The 16,984-nt window shown below is 45.2% G+C and overlaps 1 protein-coding gene across 1 annotated transcript in view; it reads right to left on the bottom strand.

The window, feature by feature from the left end:
• RGS5 (regulator of G protein signaling 5) overlaps window positions 1-16,767 on the bottom strand; it is a 50,438-nt gene extending 33,671 nt beyond the window's left edge. Inside the window, exon 1 of the mRNA XM_060644467.3 lies at window positions 16,620-16,767. Coding sequence (XP_060500450.1) covers window positions 16,620-16,663 — 44 coding nt within the window. The 5' untranslated portion in view covers window positions 16,664-16,767. The remainder of the gene's footprint in view (window positions 1-16,619) is intronic.
• Between the last annotated feature and the right edge of the window lie 217 nt (window positions 16,768-16,984).

Raw genomic sequence — 16,984 nt, 5'->3', positions numbered from 1 at the left:
CAACCAATTATATTTGGCCAAGATTTGTTTCCTGCCACCAACACCAATCGAAATTCTTTGTAAACAACATATACAAGCATTGCCTTCCCTTTTGTCTTTAAAAACCCCTGACTTTTGTTCCCTGGCAGAAGGTGGGGGGGGGGGGGGGGAGGAGGAAATGACAATCTGAGTTGCTACCCGAATCTTTACCTTCTGAGTTGCAATTCTGAGACCCCAAATAAATGCTTTCATTTTATTTTAGCTTTGCCTCTTTTCTTGGTACCTTCAACATGACTTTCTTGGCGAGATAACAAAGATACCGAACTGAATTAGGAAAAGTCAGAAGCAATTTCTGGTGGCCCTACTCTGGGGAAGACAGGAGGGTCTTAGCAGTGACCAAAAACAGAAGGGAGGGCCTGACTCACCTACAGGTGGTGTGGAAAGCTCTATCTTTGTGGCATCCTTGTTTGCTTCCTACTGATCAAAAGCAGACTGGACGTGGGCAGGTTGATAGAGTCCGGCCCTATCTGGTGATGCATCTTCTTCCTCAGTCACATGGGGGAGAGACACTCTGTCTCCCCAGATCCCTGATACATATGAGTGTGGAAGACCACGCAAGGTCACCGGACTTTCCTTATAATCACACAATCTAGGTGTAAGCGTTCTACCTGGTCGAGAGCTCACTCCTCCCCACAGCAAACAGGCAGAAAGCAAGTGATCTGTAGCAACTCTTAAAGATAATAACAGTGATTTACACAAAATATTAATTTACCGAGGTGTTAGTTCGTGTTTTCCTCTCCATAGAGTTTTTCCTCTTACTTTTAAGAATCTGTATTCCCTAAATCATAGTTCTGAGACAATGCTTGAGGTACTCAGGCATTTGTGCTTTCTTACCTCTGACAAAGCTGTGCTGTAAGGCCAAAAGCAGATATTAATTGAAGGCAGGACTCCATTTCTGGCCTTTGTTTTCCAAGACCCTAAACTCACCAGGGAAATAGGGTGGCTTCTTCTCAAAGAAAAGAATTGCTTTTAATGAATGGTAAAGGAAGAGACCGAAAAACAGAGGGACAAGAGGGCATTCCTGAAGCAAGTCAGAGGACGGTTGTCCAGTGTTCTCCAACTCATCAAACCACCACCCTTGTCCAGCCCACACCACAGGACTCCAGGGGGGGTTGGTAGGACCATAGAAGGGCAAAGAAATAAGGTGCCCATGAGACTTTCCCTTAGCACCAGAGCTCCTAGCTTATCCAAAATGGTATCCAGACCCAAGCAAGGGCCCCAAAGCATTATGAAGCTTCAAATAAGAAATATAAATAATGATGTATCCATTTTAAAATTGTTCAAAACCAGTCACCTGTAAGTGTGAAAAAGTACCCCCCACACAAACACAGGATTGCTTAAATTAAAACAGTAGATGTTCGGGAGAACTCAGTAACCATATGGTGATGAAACCATAGGAATAGTGAACTATATGTGGCAAAGTTTCCATTGCTGAAAAAAAAAAAAAAAAAAAAAAAGAATCATCAAGAAAAGAAAAGCAACCAGTTGTTTTGGATAACTGAAGTCATATATAACCACCTGGCTCTGTCCAGAGGATCTCAGAAGACACTTTCCAGATCTCAATTCCATGATTACAGTGACAAATAGCATGTTGAATTGTGTTAAATCTCTTCTCTGCCCTTGGCAAAGAAGATGTCCGCCTCCCAACTGTGGTAAAAGCCCGTCTCAGGTTATATAACTGCAAGAGTTTGCAGAGCAAAGCGGAACGTTGAGCTCTTACCCACAGAATCAAATTAATACCAGAACTAAAAGGCAGGAGACAGAATAGCATGGTGGTTAGGGGCATGGATGTTGGAGCCAAACCATCCAGATTTACCCAACTACCTCTGTGACTTTTGGCAAGTTTTTAAACCTTACCTCTCCTCTGTTTTCTCATCTGTAAGATGGAAAATGGAGACAATAATGGCACCTACCTCAAAAGGTTCTTATGATGATAAGCTGAGTTACTCCATATGAAGCACTTGGATTAATGCCTGGCAAATTTACCACGCACTCGGCACATGGCAGGGATGAGGACAGTGACCATGATGATGATTTGCTAACACTCCTATGCCAGTGAAGAAAAATGTCTATCTTATTCCTGCTGGTCTCCCCGTTATCTCCCACGCACATGGTCTTGCTCTCCCACTGTCGAAATGGCAATTTACAGCTGTTCTAATACTTGAAGAGCCAAACGAATCTCACTTCTTTCCTGAAGAGTAACTACGCCAGCCTACACTGCTTTCTGCCTTCTCTGGTAACAAGTCACAAAATTGAGACATAGTTAAGGGGCCTTAGAGGGCTTTTAATTTACCCTTCCCTTACTTTTTTGTTTGTTTATTTATTTTAAGAGAGGGTGGGAGGGGCAGAGAAAGACAGAGAGAGAGAGAGAGAGAGAGAGAGAGAGCAAAGCGGCCTCTGAGCGGTCAGTGCAGAGTTCGATGTGGGGCTCGACTTCATGAACCAGCAGATCGTGACCCGAGTTGAAATCAAGAGTTGGTTGCTTAACTGACTAAGCCACCCAGGCACCCCACCCTCCTCTTATTTTAAAAGAAAACACAAAACACCAAGGGTTATGGAAATTAAAAGGTTTTTTATAAGATCTCACGAGATCTTATCCCAAGATCTCTAAGAAGTTCTGGAGCAAGGGATAGAACACATTGTAGTTTTGTTTTGTTTTTTAAATTTTTTAAATGTTTTATTTATTTTTGAGAGAGAGAGAGAGAGAGAGAGGGGAAGGGGCAGAGAGAGAGGGAGACACAGAATCTGAAGCAAGCTCCAGGCTCCGAGCTGTCAGCACAGAGCCAGATACGGGGCTCGAAATCCCAAACCATGAGATCTTGACCTGAGCCACCCAGGCACCCCAGAACACATTGTTTTCTGCAAAGTTGCAGGCGGCCCATTTTCACTCAATTACTCTAGTCCCTCACGAATGTACATCTCAGCTCCATATGTATGTACTTCCGGCGAGATAGCCGGTTTCTTGCGGGTGAGCCGGTTTCTTGCGTCCTTGGTCTCCCAGAGCACCTTGAAATCAACTAAGTACTTTAAAGTTGCTTTACCTCCTAAGCGCACAAGCCCACGTTGCTTGGGTTTATGTTCCAACTCTTTCTCACCAGCGGGGTGACTTTGGGCAAGTTGCTTAATTTCTGAGCCTCCATTTTTCTATGTAAAATGGTGATAATATAGCCTCAATCTCATATCTATGATACGAAGCTAAATAAATTAATGCGTTGAAATGTTTAGAATAGCACTTGGAGCGTAGCAAATATTCTGTAAGTGTTACCTATTCTTATTGCCGCCTAATTATATTTGCCCTCCTATCTCTATCACAGCATCTTGCACATGTTACTAAATGTTTATTGAATGGATGGATGAATGGAATGGAATGGAACAGAATAAAATATGTTCAACAAAGATCTGGGTGACTAACATGCCAGATAAGCCCCTTTTCAGAAGGCTTCTACCTTGGAATAGTGCAGCTAATTCTGAGGGTACAGCAAAGGCACACAGCTGGAGGACACTTCTATGGGGTAACAAGGAAAGCCAATCCAGAGACGTCTGCTGCTGCCTGGTGAGGCTCCGAGCTACGTGGCAATATCACCTCCCTTGTGCTATTTAAAAATGGAAGAGGGGCGCCTGGGTGGCTCAGTCGGTTAAGCGTCCGACTTCAGCTCAGGTCATGATCTCACGGTTCGTGGGTTCGAGCCCTGCACCGGGCTCTGTGCTGATGGCTCAGAGCCCGGGGCCTGCTTTGGATTCTGTGTCTCCCTCTCTCTCTCTCTGCCCCTCCCCTGCTCGCAGTCTGTGTCTCTCTCTGTCTCTCAAAAATAAATACGCATCAAAAAAAATATATTGTTTTTCCCAAGCGCTGGCTATATCCGTACCAAGGGTTCCCGTGGAAATTGAGACATTTCCCATGCTTTCATGGCCTGTGCCTGACACATCCATCATGCGGAGCAGGTTATTGGGGGTGATGAAAGAGGCCGTGGGGGGACGAGACAGACAAGATAGAAGCAGATTATTTCCCTTTGACCTTCAATTCCCTGCCTTATTCGAAATATTGTTGGCAGGATTTCTGGACTTTTGGTAATTCAGTTGGGAAGCCAGATAATAAGGAGTGGGAACATTGTCTTCAAGTTGAGGACGACAGAAATTTACGGTTTATTTTAATTCCCCAAGTAGAGGGGCCAACGACCTTCCCGCGAGAGCTTCTCTGAACACTAGCGTGAGCCGTAGCCTTCGAACATCTCCGTGCCATTCTGCTTTAAACTTTTATAATTTAAGGGACTTTACAGACTGAAAGTTTCTAGTTGCCCATGGCCCCTGCCTTATTTAACTTGTTTTATATATTACAAAAGAAGGACATAAGATGAGTCATAAAGAATATTGAAGAAGGAAGAAAGGAAACAGAGTGAAATTCTATTTATTGAGACCTTACTCAACAGTAACATGTGTCACATCACTTAATAAAATTATGGTTCCCACAATGTAACGTGTCTTCTCCCCGTGAATTTATGTATTGGATCCAAATGCATTACCTCAAATAATCAAAACCAGTTGGTTAACATTTATCTTTGGCAAATTATTAGGAGGGTTTGTTGAGCAAAATAATAACATAACTGTGAGGAACAGGACTATTTCTTTGTCTGAGGCCCGGAATTTGATTTCACGCCATTTCTTCTCTCCTGCCGCCAACATCCTGCTAACAGCCCCTTAATCTTCTCAAGATTTCTGTTTTCAGGAATGGTCTGCTCATGGATTCCCACGTTCGTTTCTATATTCATTCACTTCTCAGACTCTAATAGAGTTAACCCCAGTCTGTCGGGCACTGTACTAGAGCACAGGGGAATGTTCCACGCATTTGCTAAGAGATTGTCCCTCACCTTTCATCTGATGGAGCAGATGTGTCTATAGGATGCAGCTGTGATAAGCTGGCATAAGCTCTAGATGTGAAATTAGCACGTTGGGACTCACGCATGCAGAGTGTATTGTCTGCCCTTGGGCCCGACACCTAAATTACCATGCCTCTTTATTGGTAAAACAGTGATGTTGATAACACCTCCCTTCCAGGGTTAAGAATTAAAGTAGGTGCTGTTAAATACCCAAAAGTGGGGGAAAAAGTGGCATGAGCCACAAGGAAGATGCGAAAGTTCCGTGAGAGCTCAGAGGCTGGAGGGCTACCTTCCCCCTGAGGGAGAAACAGAGAAAGTCTCCCCAAGGGGTTGATGGTTGGGGGGGGGGCGGAGGTGGATGATTTGGCTGTGACCCTGTGTGATAGGGGGTCTGTGATAGGGGGTCTGTGACAGACCCTGTGACAGTATTGCTTTGCGTCCCCAAACAGGTACTCACTTCCTGTGCTTCCTCCAGCTCCCCAGGGATCCTTCCCCAAGTTTACTACAGACGTCCTCACCTTTCTAAGACGTTTTCCAAAAATTCCAAAGAAGCTTTCGAAGCGTATAGGGTGCGTTGCGGGGTCGCGATGCTGGAAACTTCTCTCCAGCGTGCTTATGGCGCTCCTTCATTTTCCTTCAGGGAGCCACGCAGTCTGCCTTGTGGTGCCCACACACCGGGAACCGAAGAATGGGATGCCCCACATTGTGTGGTTGCTGGGACTGGACGGGAGTGACTAAGTTAGAGATCTGGGATCAGGATAGACACAAGGTCCAGGAACCGAGCAGATGGTCACCAGCGAGAGGCAAAGTGGGCGCCCCTGGGCTGAGCACCCTCCTCTAGACAGAAGGCACAAGGGATCTTAGACAAATGCACCTGTCATTTCAGGTATCGCAAATGCAAGTCACGGCTGATAGGAGACCGTCAGATACAAAACACAACAAGGGACAAAAGACCCGAGGAAGCAGGGCCAGAGAGGGGCTAGGGCCATGCCACAGAAAGTAGATGGGAAGGACAGTGTCTTCTAAATGGTCGAGTATCTAGTTAAACCCTTGAGATATGGCCTGAGAAATGTTCACTGAAGATGCCAGAACATTCTGCAATGCAACGAAAGAGGCACAGACGGAGAAGGGGAACTGGCACGGGGAGTTGTCTCATTTAACTTTGGATGCTTCGCGGTTCTCTGTTGTAGCCCCATCCTGATACTTGGCGGCAAAGCTTTCCCAACGTGTAGGTGACTAAGAAAAATCGCACACTAAGACAAAGCACGTGTATGTCCACTAATTAAATGGTCTGACTCAACGCATCTAATGCATAACCTTGCCTAGCGCTTGTAACAACCCCGTGAAGGAAGTATCGATATTATCGCCACCTTACAGATGAGAAAACTGAGTTACAGAGAAGCTTGTCCAAAATCACCCGATCAACGACAATGGTAGGAGTCAAACTCAATCTCCTTACAGGCCCTGGGCCCTTAATCACTATGTGATAAGCCTGACTTGTCCTGTTTGGTCATTCTCGCTGGCAGCCGTATGCAACTGGCAAGTTGAAATGGGGAGACACGTTTTTTTTTTTTCTTAAAGACGACAGTTTATTTGGTAGCCAAAATCTTTTGAAGGATGGTGTCTAGGGAAGAAGAAGTATTTTAAAAGTGGAGGCGTACAAAACTCATAAAGTCCAACAGATAAAACAAAGGTGAAAAGTCAAGCTGCAGACCTTGAATTAGTTCCAACTCCAACCAGCTCTGTGACCTTGGACAGGTCATCAAAAGGTCTGGACCTGTCTTCTCATCTATAATAGAAGGGGTTTGTCTGTGACTCTGCTCCTATTCTCAGTCTCTGATTCTGAGTTGGTGGTAATAGAGGAGAGAGAAAAACATACCACACTCCCCTCAAGGAGCAGAATCCATCAATTCTGGGCACTTGGCTTTACTGCGTGCATCTGAGCAATGAAGATTGTACAAGGCGCTCATTTCTAGACGGTCATAACCATCCGTTGTCTCTGCTATTCTTGCCTTTTTCTTGCTCTTAAGCCAGTATGCATTTAATAAAACGTGTTCTATGAGTGGCCGACGAAAGTCACAGATTCCTTCCCTCCCTACCCTTCCAGCCTTTGGGACTCATTCTGGCTTAATTACGAAGGGCCCTGTGTGGCTCAGGAAGAGAGACAAAGGTTCAGCTATTCTCAGTGAATCTGGAAAATAAAAGTTGGGGGGCAATTCAAAAAAAAAAAATCTAAAGGCTTTCGAACCCTCAGTTGAGAATTTGGAGAAAATCCCAACTTACAGAGGTTTTCCCTTCACTACTGCCAGCTAAAGGAGGAAGTGTAAACGCTAACTATGAGGGTAGGAGACATGTTTGCTGGAAAAGGAAAAAATCTCCATCAATCTACACCCATCTCGGCGAACAGCTTTGCTTTCGATTTGTCTGCGTGGATCTCTGATTTCAACAAACAATCCGTCTTTTTGCCAAGTTGTACAAAATATCAGAGGGGTGTGTGTGTGTGTGTGTGCGCGTGCACGCACAGGTGCACATGTATAAATGTGCATGTTCAAGTTGACATATGTGTTTTTAGATTAGGGGGATTGGGAAATGAAGTCTAAGCCTCTGGAAGCTTGTCATTCCGAAAGCACCAGCACCAGGTCTTAGACGGTGGGCTCTTTGGAGAAAGTCTTCAGTGTGACCTGCACTGTTGACCTTGTCCCAAAGTGCATAGGTCATTCGGTCCCACAGTCTTGACTCAGGTATCTCTTGTTAACTGTCACTTCAAATATGTTGCCAAACACAACAAATGACTTTGTTAGTGGAACATCTTGATCCTTTCCAACCTTCCCGAATCCCCACAGACAAGGGCCTCCTCCCAAAACAGATGTTCTGCACAAGAAGATGTCAAAAAGTAGCAGCTTGACCAAAACAGCTCCACTTTGCTGCCAATAATAAGCACTTACAGAGGAGAGAGCACTTTACATTTTTCAAGTATTTTACTTCATGCTGCGTCTCCTCATCTGATTTGAGTGTGGTGGTTCCAACATCTTTCTGGAAGGCAGAGTCTGAGGATCTGAGTGAGATTCTGTCCAGACGGGCTAGGTGTCGTTTGAGAAGTGTCCCGGGAAGCAGTCCGATAGGAGAGAGAAGAGCGGGTAGAATATAGACCGATGGCCTTGGCCTCTTTTACTATTCAGGGAGCCATTGGGATGATCAGATATTGACTGCCCAAAGCATTTAGAGACTGCTTGGCTGAATCCTTTCAACCCTGCACTATTTCCTTGTTGAAGGAGAAAAAAAAGAATGTCAGGCCAAGTTCTTTTATCCTGACCTGGGAACTGGATAGAATGCTTTGCAAAGAAACAGCCTGTCCGAGCTTTCCAGGAGCCCTCTGGTCAGAGCCAATAAACCCAGTCCCATGTGCATCAGCTGTGCTGATGACACAGGCATCCTATGATTAGGTTGACTGCACCTTCAGATTTTCCAGGAAAGACCCAATTTCTAATGCCTGGGGTAGAGGCAAGCTGTATGTCCTCATGGAGGCAGAAATTGCAGCCATCGTGCACTGTATGCCTGGCGTGGATTCTTGGGGTCCAAAGCAGTCCCCAAGAACTGTGAGGACTCCAGGATCTACTCAGCTGGTAGATGAGAACTGGTTACAGATATAAAGGCCTAGAAATCCCGATTCAACCCTTCTCGTGCTAGCCTCAAGGATGGAAACTATTCCACTGTTAAGGCAAAGGGTGAGTCTTACTCCGGGCGGCATTTGGAAGGGCATGGGTAGGGCCACTCTTTCCACTGACTGGAGAAAAACATGGCACTGTGTGAAAGCAATTGATGGAACCACACCCCCAAGGCCAGGTGGGTCTGTGACTTCATATCACATTCCCCTCCCTGCCCTCCGGGAGCTTACAGTCCTTAGGTTAGCTGTAAACAAAGTACCGAAATCACAGACTGTTAGAATCCATGACCTTTGAACCTACATTACCCCTGGATCTGACAAGAGACTGAAACCATCTTTTCCTTTCATGGAATTCACCAAAATAAAAGAATCACATTCCACTGCACATAAATACAGATTTTTCACAAACCGAAAGTTTATTCTGGATGTGTCACGAGTATTTTTAAGAAATATGGGGTTCTTAATTTAGTCCATTGAGATCCAAAGTGGGTGGAAGAAAACTGCACATTTTAATTGATTGCTGCTTTCAAGCTACATCCCAAAGTTACTTCCCTGGCCTTCCTGCAGGACTTGGGAGGAGATGCAAAATTAGAATAAAAGTACACTCTTTCCTCAAAATACATGGTGTCCAAATTAAGCACAACAAAGTGATAAAGCTGGAAGAAAGGAAGAGGGTCATGTTAATTGCCTCATCACCATTCCAAGAGGCACCTGCCTCATAACTCACCCTCTGCTACTTATTAGAAGTGAAGGTTACAGCTCAGGACCCCTGTATTCCCCACCCAGTACCCTCTCCGTGAGGTGTAGAGCCTTTTGCACGTGCATCTAAAAATTCTTGTGTTCCACAAATAATTGCAAGAAAAAGAGAAGTAAAAGACAGGAAGCCTATTCCTATGACTCCTATGACTAAGGAGTGAGGTAAGGGTCTCTCAATCCATCCCAACGTGTGAGCCTGGGGTTTATGTGTCATCCGTGCCTGGGGGGAGATTTAGGGGTATCTGTTCCATCTTGGGGCAACTGCACGTGAGCTACTAGAGCAAACCATGGGGGAGAGGGCTCCTCACCCCGCCCCCCACCCCCCGCAACTGACAAGTAAAAGAGTAGAAAAAGGATCTAGCTTCCAGGTCTTGGCATGTTGAGCTGCGTGCAGTAGGCGCTTAGTTAACGTGATCTGAGCCCGGCAGGCTCTGTGACAAGGTTTCTGCAGTCCGTGAAGGGACAGGACAAACCCCTCACGTCAACGTTGTTTGTGAACCGTGCACCCCACCTCGCCACACCTGCTCTGTCAGATCGCTTCAAAATAAGATTTCTGGGGCGCCTCGGTGGCTCAGTCGGTTGACGTCGGACTTCAGCTCAGGACACGATCTCATGGTTTGTGAGTTCCAGCCCCACACCGGGCTCACTGCCTTTAGCTCGGATCCCATTTTGGATCCTCTGTCCCTCCCTTCTCTCTGCCCCTCCTCTGCTCATGCTCGTGCGCGCGCTCTCTCTCTCTCTCTCTCTCTCAAAAATAAAACATTAATCCCCACCAGCTCCCCCAACAATTGCTAATGTCTCTCCACCAGATAAAAGCGCTGGCCTCTCAGTCTCTAGGTGCTTCTGTGAGAAGTGCTTTTACATAACTGAGCCTGGTTAATTGTAGAAAGAACACTAGATCCATGGCTAGTGCTTATCCACATAATAATATAATTCAGTAATAGCGATACAAAAGTATGATCTTTGTTTGATCCCGATTCACACAACCCAACTGCAAAAAGACCCTTGAGGATATTTGGATGCTTCCTGGATATTTACAAATATTCAAGAGTTGTTCATGTTTAAGTATGGTCCTGGTTTTTAATGTCTTTTAATGTTCTGTGGAGAGTCGATCTGTTCTTAAAGGAGACACCTGCTGAAGGAGTTGTAGATGAAATGGTAAAAATACTGTACTAGCTGACAAATTCGTCTTTACTATTAAAACAAAAAAGAGGTGAGATTATGATGAGGAAGGATGAAAGTCAATAAGTTTTGTCAAAAGCCTTGGCCCATAATTGAGACTTAACTCCCGATCACCCACGAAGAGGGAAAGAAGGATGGAAGGCAATGAAGTCTTTCATAGGGGTTATAGCATCTCTCCCCAACAAGGAAAGTATCCTCATTTACAGATGAGGAAATGAAGCTCGGAGAGGTTTAGCGACTTTCTCGGGTTCACACAGCTAGGAAATAACAGAGGTAGAGTTACGAGCGCGGTGTTCATTTTACTCCACCTCACCACTGATGAGGAGGCAGGGAACAGACTGTGAGCTTGTGTCCTTCTCTGGGTTTACTTGACTCTGGTTTTTTTTTCAGCATTCCTAAAATGTGTAATCTCAGGCAGTCAAAAACAGGCTTTCACTGTCTTTATCCTCTGGGTGACTCAGCCTTTAAAATACAGTGCAGGCTCAATGTTATCTGCGAACTGATTGGAACTTTAAAGAAAGAGATAGGAACCTGCTATCTTCTGGCCTCCAGCCAGAGTCTGGTTCCTGTTACTAAGGATTGATTCTGACGGAACTAATTAAAGTTTAGTTCCTTTGCTTTCTGGCCAGCAGGACAGACAAAAGCCATGAACAGAGAGCCGCAGAAACATTAACCCCATCCCTAGATATCAGCTATCCCATAACAGTGGGTGGTGTTTGCGAAAGAAGGAAAAACTAGATAATTTTTAAAAATTTGTTAATGTTTGTTTACTTTTAAGAAAGAGAGACAGAGCACGAGCAGGAGAGGGGCAGAGAGACAGGGAGACGCAGAATCCGAAGCAGGCTCCAGGCTCCGAGCTGTCAGCACAGAGCCCAACGCGGAGCTCGAACCCACAAACTGTGAGATCATGACCTGAGCTGATGTTGAATGCTCAACCAGCCGAGCCACCCAGGTGCCCCGGAAAAATTAGATGACCTTTCAAGGATCCTTCCACACTGAAGGTTCTGGGATCCAAGCGTGTTTTGAGTTGATGTCTGGTGTTTCAACATAGGCCAGGCTGACCGAAAGACGAGGAAGAGGTGCCTCCTTTAGGGAAGGAAGCTTTTCATCAGAAAAGCTGGCGTAGTAACTGCTCGAGAAAGAGCTGAAGTTATAGGATGTTAGAAGCTTCACCAACAGCTGCACCTACCCTCACTAGAAACAAGAACACTCACCTCTTTAAGACAGTTTTCCTATGGAAGTTGCAGAAACGCTGGAGGGAGTCTCCTCCCCACCCTCTTCCCTCTCCTACTCCTCCCCTCCCACTCCCTGCCATCCTCGCCACCCCGGAAATCCCTCTTTGTTTTGGAACATGCACACTCTGTCCCCTGGAAGCCCCCGAATATCACTGTTGTTCTTCCCGATCCCTTTGGAAGAAGAGGAAACACCAGGCCACCCTGGGAGCAAGTCTGTCTCCACTTGTAAATTTATTCATGCGTTCTCTAGACAAAAATATTTATTAAGTACCTATTATATGCCAAGGGCAGATTGTCTTTTTTAGTAAATAAACTCTTTAGGCAAAGTGGTGGGGATATCTTTCCTCTGAGCAGATCTCTTCAATCTTCACAGACAGGAGGGGATGGGAAATTGACAGGTCCCCAGGAGACAGTAAAAAAGGGCATGCTGCACAGGAGGGTAACTGATTAGAAATTCAAAGTTCCCTCTGTGCTTGTCTCAGGGGGATAACACCAAGAGTACAAAGGAGTCCGAACAGCAGTCACACTCCCTGGGCCCTCTCCCCTCCTTGACTTTGCCCAGGTAGGTTCCGCAGATGGCCTTGGAACACCTTCTTCCTCTGGGCTCTTCCCATATAGGCCTGGCTAACTCCTTCCTGAGACTCAGTTCATGAGCCTGGCCTAAGTATCGTTTCTGGCAACTTCCTGCAAATTTTCCCTGACCACCGAAAGCTGTTGTGGCGTTGGGGGGGAAGCGGGAGGGGGGTGCTCAGAGAGCTTTTGGGGGTCAGGGAAACTCCGTGCAGTTACTCCTTCATAGTGGATCTCAGCTAATTTCCATACGCTTTCTTGTTTATTTCCCTAACTGGGCTGCAGTTTCCTTGAGAGCAGGGTCTGGGTCCTGTGTCCTTACGCCTAAGGCAAGTATGGAGGTTTGAAAGGCAATCCAGAGAACTGATCAATACTGTGGCATCAATAAGAATCAAAACAAAGTTATTCTTAGTGATTCCCCACCCCTCAACTTTATTGAACTATTTAGTTTATTGAAATTTATGAACAATTTAGTTCATTTACTTCCTTAACATTATAGTGTTTCAATTGGCGATTGATATTGGCGATTATATCACAAGACGATGAGCTACAACAGGGTTCAAATTCATACTTATTTGCAGAAAGCATGATCCTAATGTTAACTGGAGGCTCCACCCCTATCTCTGTAGGCTTCTTTGGTGATCTCTTACTGGTTCTGACTGAGCTATGACTTGTTGAATTTCACTGCTACAGTGTTCTTTCCACCGTTGGCCCAAGGGTGTGTTCATGCCTTTGAAAAACCTGAGTTTACTTAATCCTGCAGACCCAGGAGCCTTGGCCCACTCAGCAAGGTGTTTCCACATGGCTTGACAACCTTAAAAGATTAGTTGATTAATGGCCCTGCTTATTAGATGCCTTTCTATTCTAAATTATCCACACCTAGACCCATATAAATCAAAGAGGAGGAAAAAATGGAATGTGTAGTAAAAATAAATATAAACAAAAAGTACCAAAATATCACCTTTGTTATTAACCCTGCACAGCTCCTGAAATTCCCACAAACTGGAGATGACCAGAAGCTTCCCTGTGAACTGTGGATTGAAAATATTTTCACCACCTTAAACAGAAATCAGGGGCGCCCAGGTGGCTCAGTTGGTCAAGCGTCTAACTTCAGCTCGGGTCACGATCTCCCGTTTCGTGAGTTTGAGCCCCGCATCGGCCTCTGTGCTGATGGCTCGGAGCCTAGTGCCTGCTTTGGATTCTGTGTCTCCCTCTCTCTCTCTGCCCCTCCCCTGCCTGCACTCAGTCTCTCAGTCTCTCTGTCTCTCTCTCAAATATAAACATTAAAAAAAGACAAAAAGAAAAAAAAAAAGAAATCAGATCTACAGCAGACGCTGGCAGAGGTAAGGAGTTCATGACACTTCATTAATATCCCAGGGAAAACTCTCTGTCAGAAGCCAAGTCTTCATTATTTGTTTCCTCCCCTCTTGGGTTGGTGTGAACCGTGAACGTGGTGACAGGACTAGTCAGCACTGAGGGAGAACGATTATAACAATCACACCAGCTGCTTATATTACACTAACAACTTTTTGGGAATCATCATAACACTTTTCATTTTAGAATATTTTTGTCTTCTTCCAAAGAGCCATATTTATTTTTTAATTTTTTTTTTAAGTTTATTTATTTTGACAGAGAAAGAGAGTGGGAGCAGGGGACGGGGAGGGAGAGACAGAAACAACGTGTGCATGGCCAGCATGGAGCCTGATGCGGGGCTCCAACTCACAAGCTGTGAGATCATGACCTGAGCCGAAGTCGGACGCTTAACCTACTGAGCCACCCAGGTGCCCCACTGGTCTCGTTAAATATATAAAAATACGTGAGGTCAACTTTGAGCTTTAATAAGCAGTGATCTTAAAGATCTAAAGAAAGAAAGAATAGCTTCTATCATTATGTAAAAGTTGACTCTGGTTTAATGCTTCCCTCCACGTTGAAAAAAGAAATATGTTCTGGGATTAAATCTCCCGGTACACGAAGTAAAGTTTGCTTTCTTATGAGCAGGTTGTTTCTGCCACAGCCATGATTTCAGCACAGGGTTCGGTTCTTGATGATTTTTCATTAATTGAGTCTTTTCGGCTCCCAAATGTTTAGAGAGAAATCAATTTGATAAATTTCCCTTTAATTGCATCTCTTGCTAGCCACAGAATTCAACTGTGCTTTGAACATACTGAAACTATGTTTGAATGGAAAAGGATGTTAGAGAATGGCAAATCCAAGTCTCCTTGATTCAATAAGAAGATAGAATCCCGGGGCAGTGAAAGAACTTGCTCATGGGTGCAAATGTAGATAATGACAAGACTGAATCTGCTCCTAACTCCTTCACCGGTCCTCTTTCCACCAGGATAAATCACAACACGCTAATCTGGTTTTGGTAAACTGAATTTTATTTCCAAAGCAACTGAAAGGTGCAATTTCACTCTTCAGCAGAGCTTTGTGTTATAAACAGATTAGTTTTGTATGCATGTATGTTGTCCTAATTTCTTATGTATGAGTCTTCAGATATCTTTATCTAAGCATTGAGACCTACCCACGTTCCTCTTGTAATGTGGAGAGAAATGGGGGGGGGGTGGGCATCTGGTGAAGAAGGAGGTGAGAGACAGAGAGGAGAGCAAAGGTGATGGGTTTGGATGCATTCATTCAAGCAATAAGCTTCCCTTAGAATAGATAGTCTCAGGCTCTTTTTTTTTTTTTTTTTTTTTTGACATTTATTTATTTTTGAGAGAGAGAGAGAGAGAGAGAGACAGAGCATGAGCCGGGGAGGGTCAGAGAGAGAGAGCTACACACAGAATCTGAAACAGGCTCCAGGCTCTGAGCTGTCAGCACAGAGCCCGACGCGGGGCTCGAACCCATGGACCGCAAGATCGTGACCTGAGCTGAAGTCGGACGCTTAACCGACTGAGCCACCCAGGTGCCCCAATAGTCTCAGACTCTTTCCACGAACGTGTGCTAACAGTTGCACAATCCCATTCCTCTAAAAACTCCTCTCAGCATTGTCCTTGGAAATCAGACTCTATTTGCAATGGAAATGGACCACAAAAAACAAGAATGAGTAGGACACAATTCGAAGATTCTACCACATGCCAGTGAATGAAAAGGTTCAGGCAATCCAGGAAAACATGCTTGCTCCTTGGCCACCCTCAAGTATCCCACGTGCACATTAGTTACATCCTGGAGCATAGGATGTCACTGTGCACTCAAAGATACAAAAAGGGATTCAATATTAAGGTTGATCATGAATCAGATATAAAACAGTAATAGGGGTCAGACCTGAGCTTGTAAGAGACGAGAGAAATCATAAATAGCCCATGGAACACAACCTTCTTAGGCAAACACTGCCAGAGCCTTTAGAGATGGAGTTAAGTTGCACACAGATCACTTTATTTCCTTTAAATAATGAAGCCTCGCACCAAATGTGATCAAATCCATGCTTAAGAAATAAGAGGAAAATACACATCCCTACTTCTGTGCGTCAGGTAGGGTTGTTGGGTTAACTTTTCTAACAAGTCCGATATTTGTTTTCTTCTATTTACTTGGCCCAGATGCTTAGGGTTCCCTCCAGAATATTGTCTACCTTAAGGATAACCAGAGAACCTCAAAGGTATTTTCCCATTTATCTAAAAAGGAAGGCTAGCTAATAAATAACCTCTGTGTCCCAACCGCCTTCTTCTCGCCAGGATTCCGGCTAATTTTATCCAGTGGGATCAAGATACACAGCCCAATGAGAAATCCTCTCTTCCTCCTGGCACACCTGCCTCTCTCTCAGTCCACGCACATTAATCAATGAAGGTTAACATTTACACAGTTCTCCTAGGTGCCAAGGAGTGGGCTGAGGGTTTAATATACAGTAACTCATTCGATCCTCATAAGCAGCCCCCGAGGTAGGTTACTGGCATCTCCATTTCAGAGAAGGAAGCTGAGATACGGAGAGTAAATAAACTGCCCGACCCCACAAAACAGTAGGACCGGGATTCAAACACAGGCGATTCGATATTGTATTTCTTGCTCTTAACCATACACTTCTGACTCTGAGCAAGCACCCTATGGACGAGGCATCTCCTTGGAGGAAATGAAGTTCGAGATCTTAAATGATGCACGAAATACCCCATGGTGCCTCTGTCTCCTATTGCTCAGATCTTACAAGCCTCTGTGCTGTTACTGTTAGCAGAGAGGAGGCGAGCCCAAATCTGTAATCCCACACCTGTTTCCGCACAAACAACAACTCTCTATCGCCTCTGGATATCCACCCCTGCGCAAAGATTCTCCGTATCTCCATCTCTTAAGCCAAAATAACTTGGTTCTCACCTTTCCAGGCACGAATGGGGCAAAGCCGCGAGTCCTTTGCACATTGTGGCAAGCGGCTCAGCGTCTCGGTTTTGAACACGCGATTCTGCACAGCAGAGCGAGTCTTTGAGAACTCCTTAACTGTCTGGGACTGCCTTTCCCTCCGAGAAATATATAGAGGCTCTTTGCCAGCCCTCTGCTGCTCCCTGGACCAATCCAGACCTCAGAGGAAATCGCTGGCTGGGGCACAGCCGTTGGAGGAGGAGGCTGGAATCCCGTCTCTGCAGCGTTAGCCTCCGGCTGCTCCAGCAGGGGCCTCCCCGGTGCACTGGTCATTCAGGTTTTAACACGTGAATGTGAGCCCACCGCGGAGCAGAGTGCCAGGG

This window comes from Panthera onca, chromosome F1 (assembly GCF_046562875.1).
Source record: "Panthera onca isolate mPanOnc1 chromosome F1, mPanOnc1 haplotype 2, whole genome shotgun sequence".
In the NCBI taxonomy this organism is placed as follows: domain Eukaryota; kingdom Metazoa; phylum Chordata; class Mammalia; order Carnivora; family Felidae; genus Panthera; species Panthera onca.
Note: the sequence above shows the minus strand (reverse complement) of the source record. Positions and strands in the feature narration are given on the sequence as shown.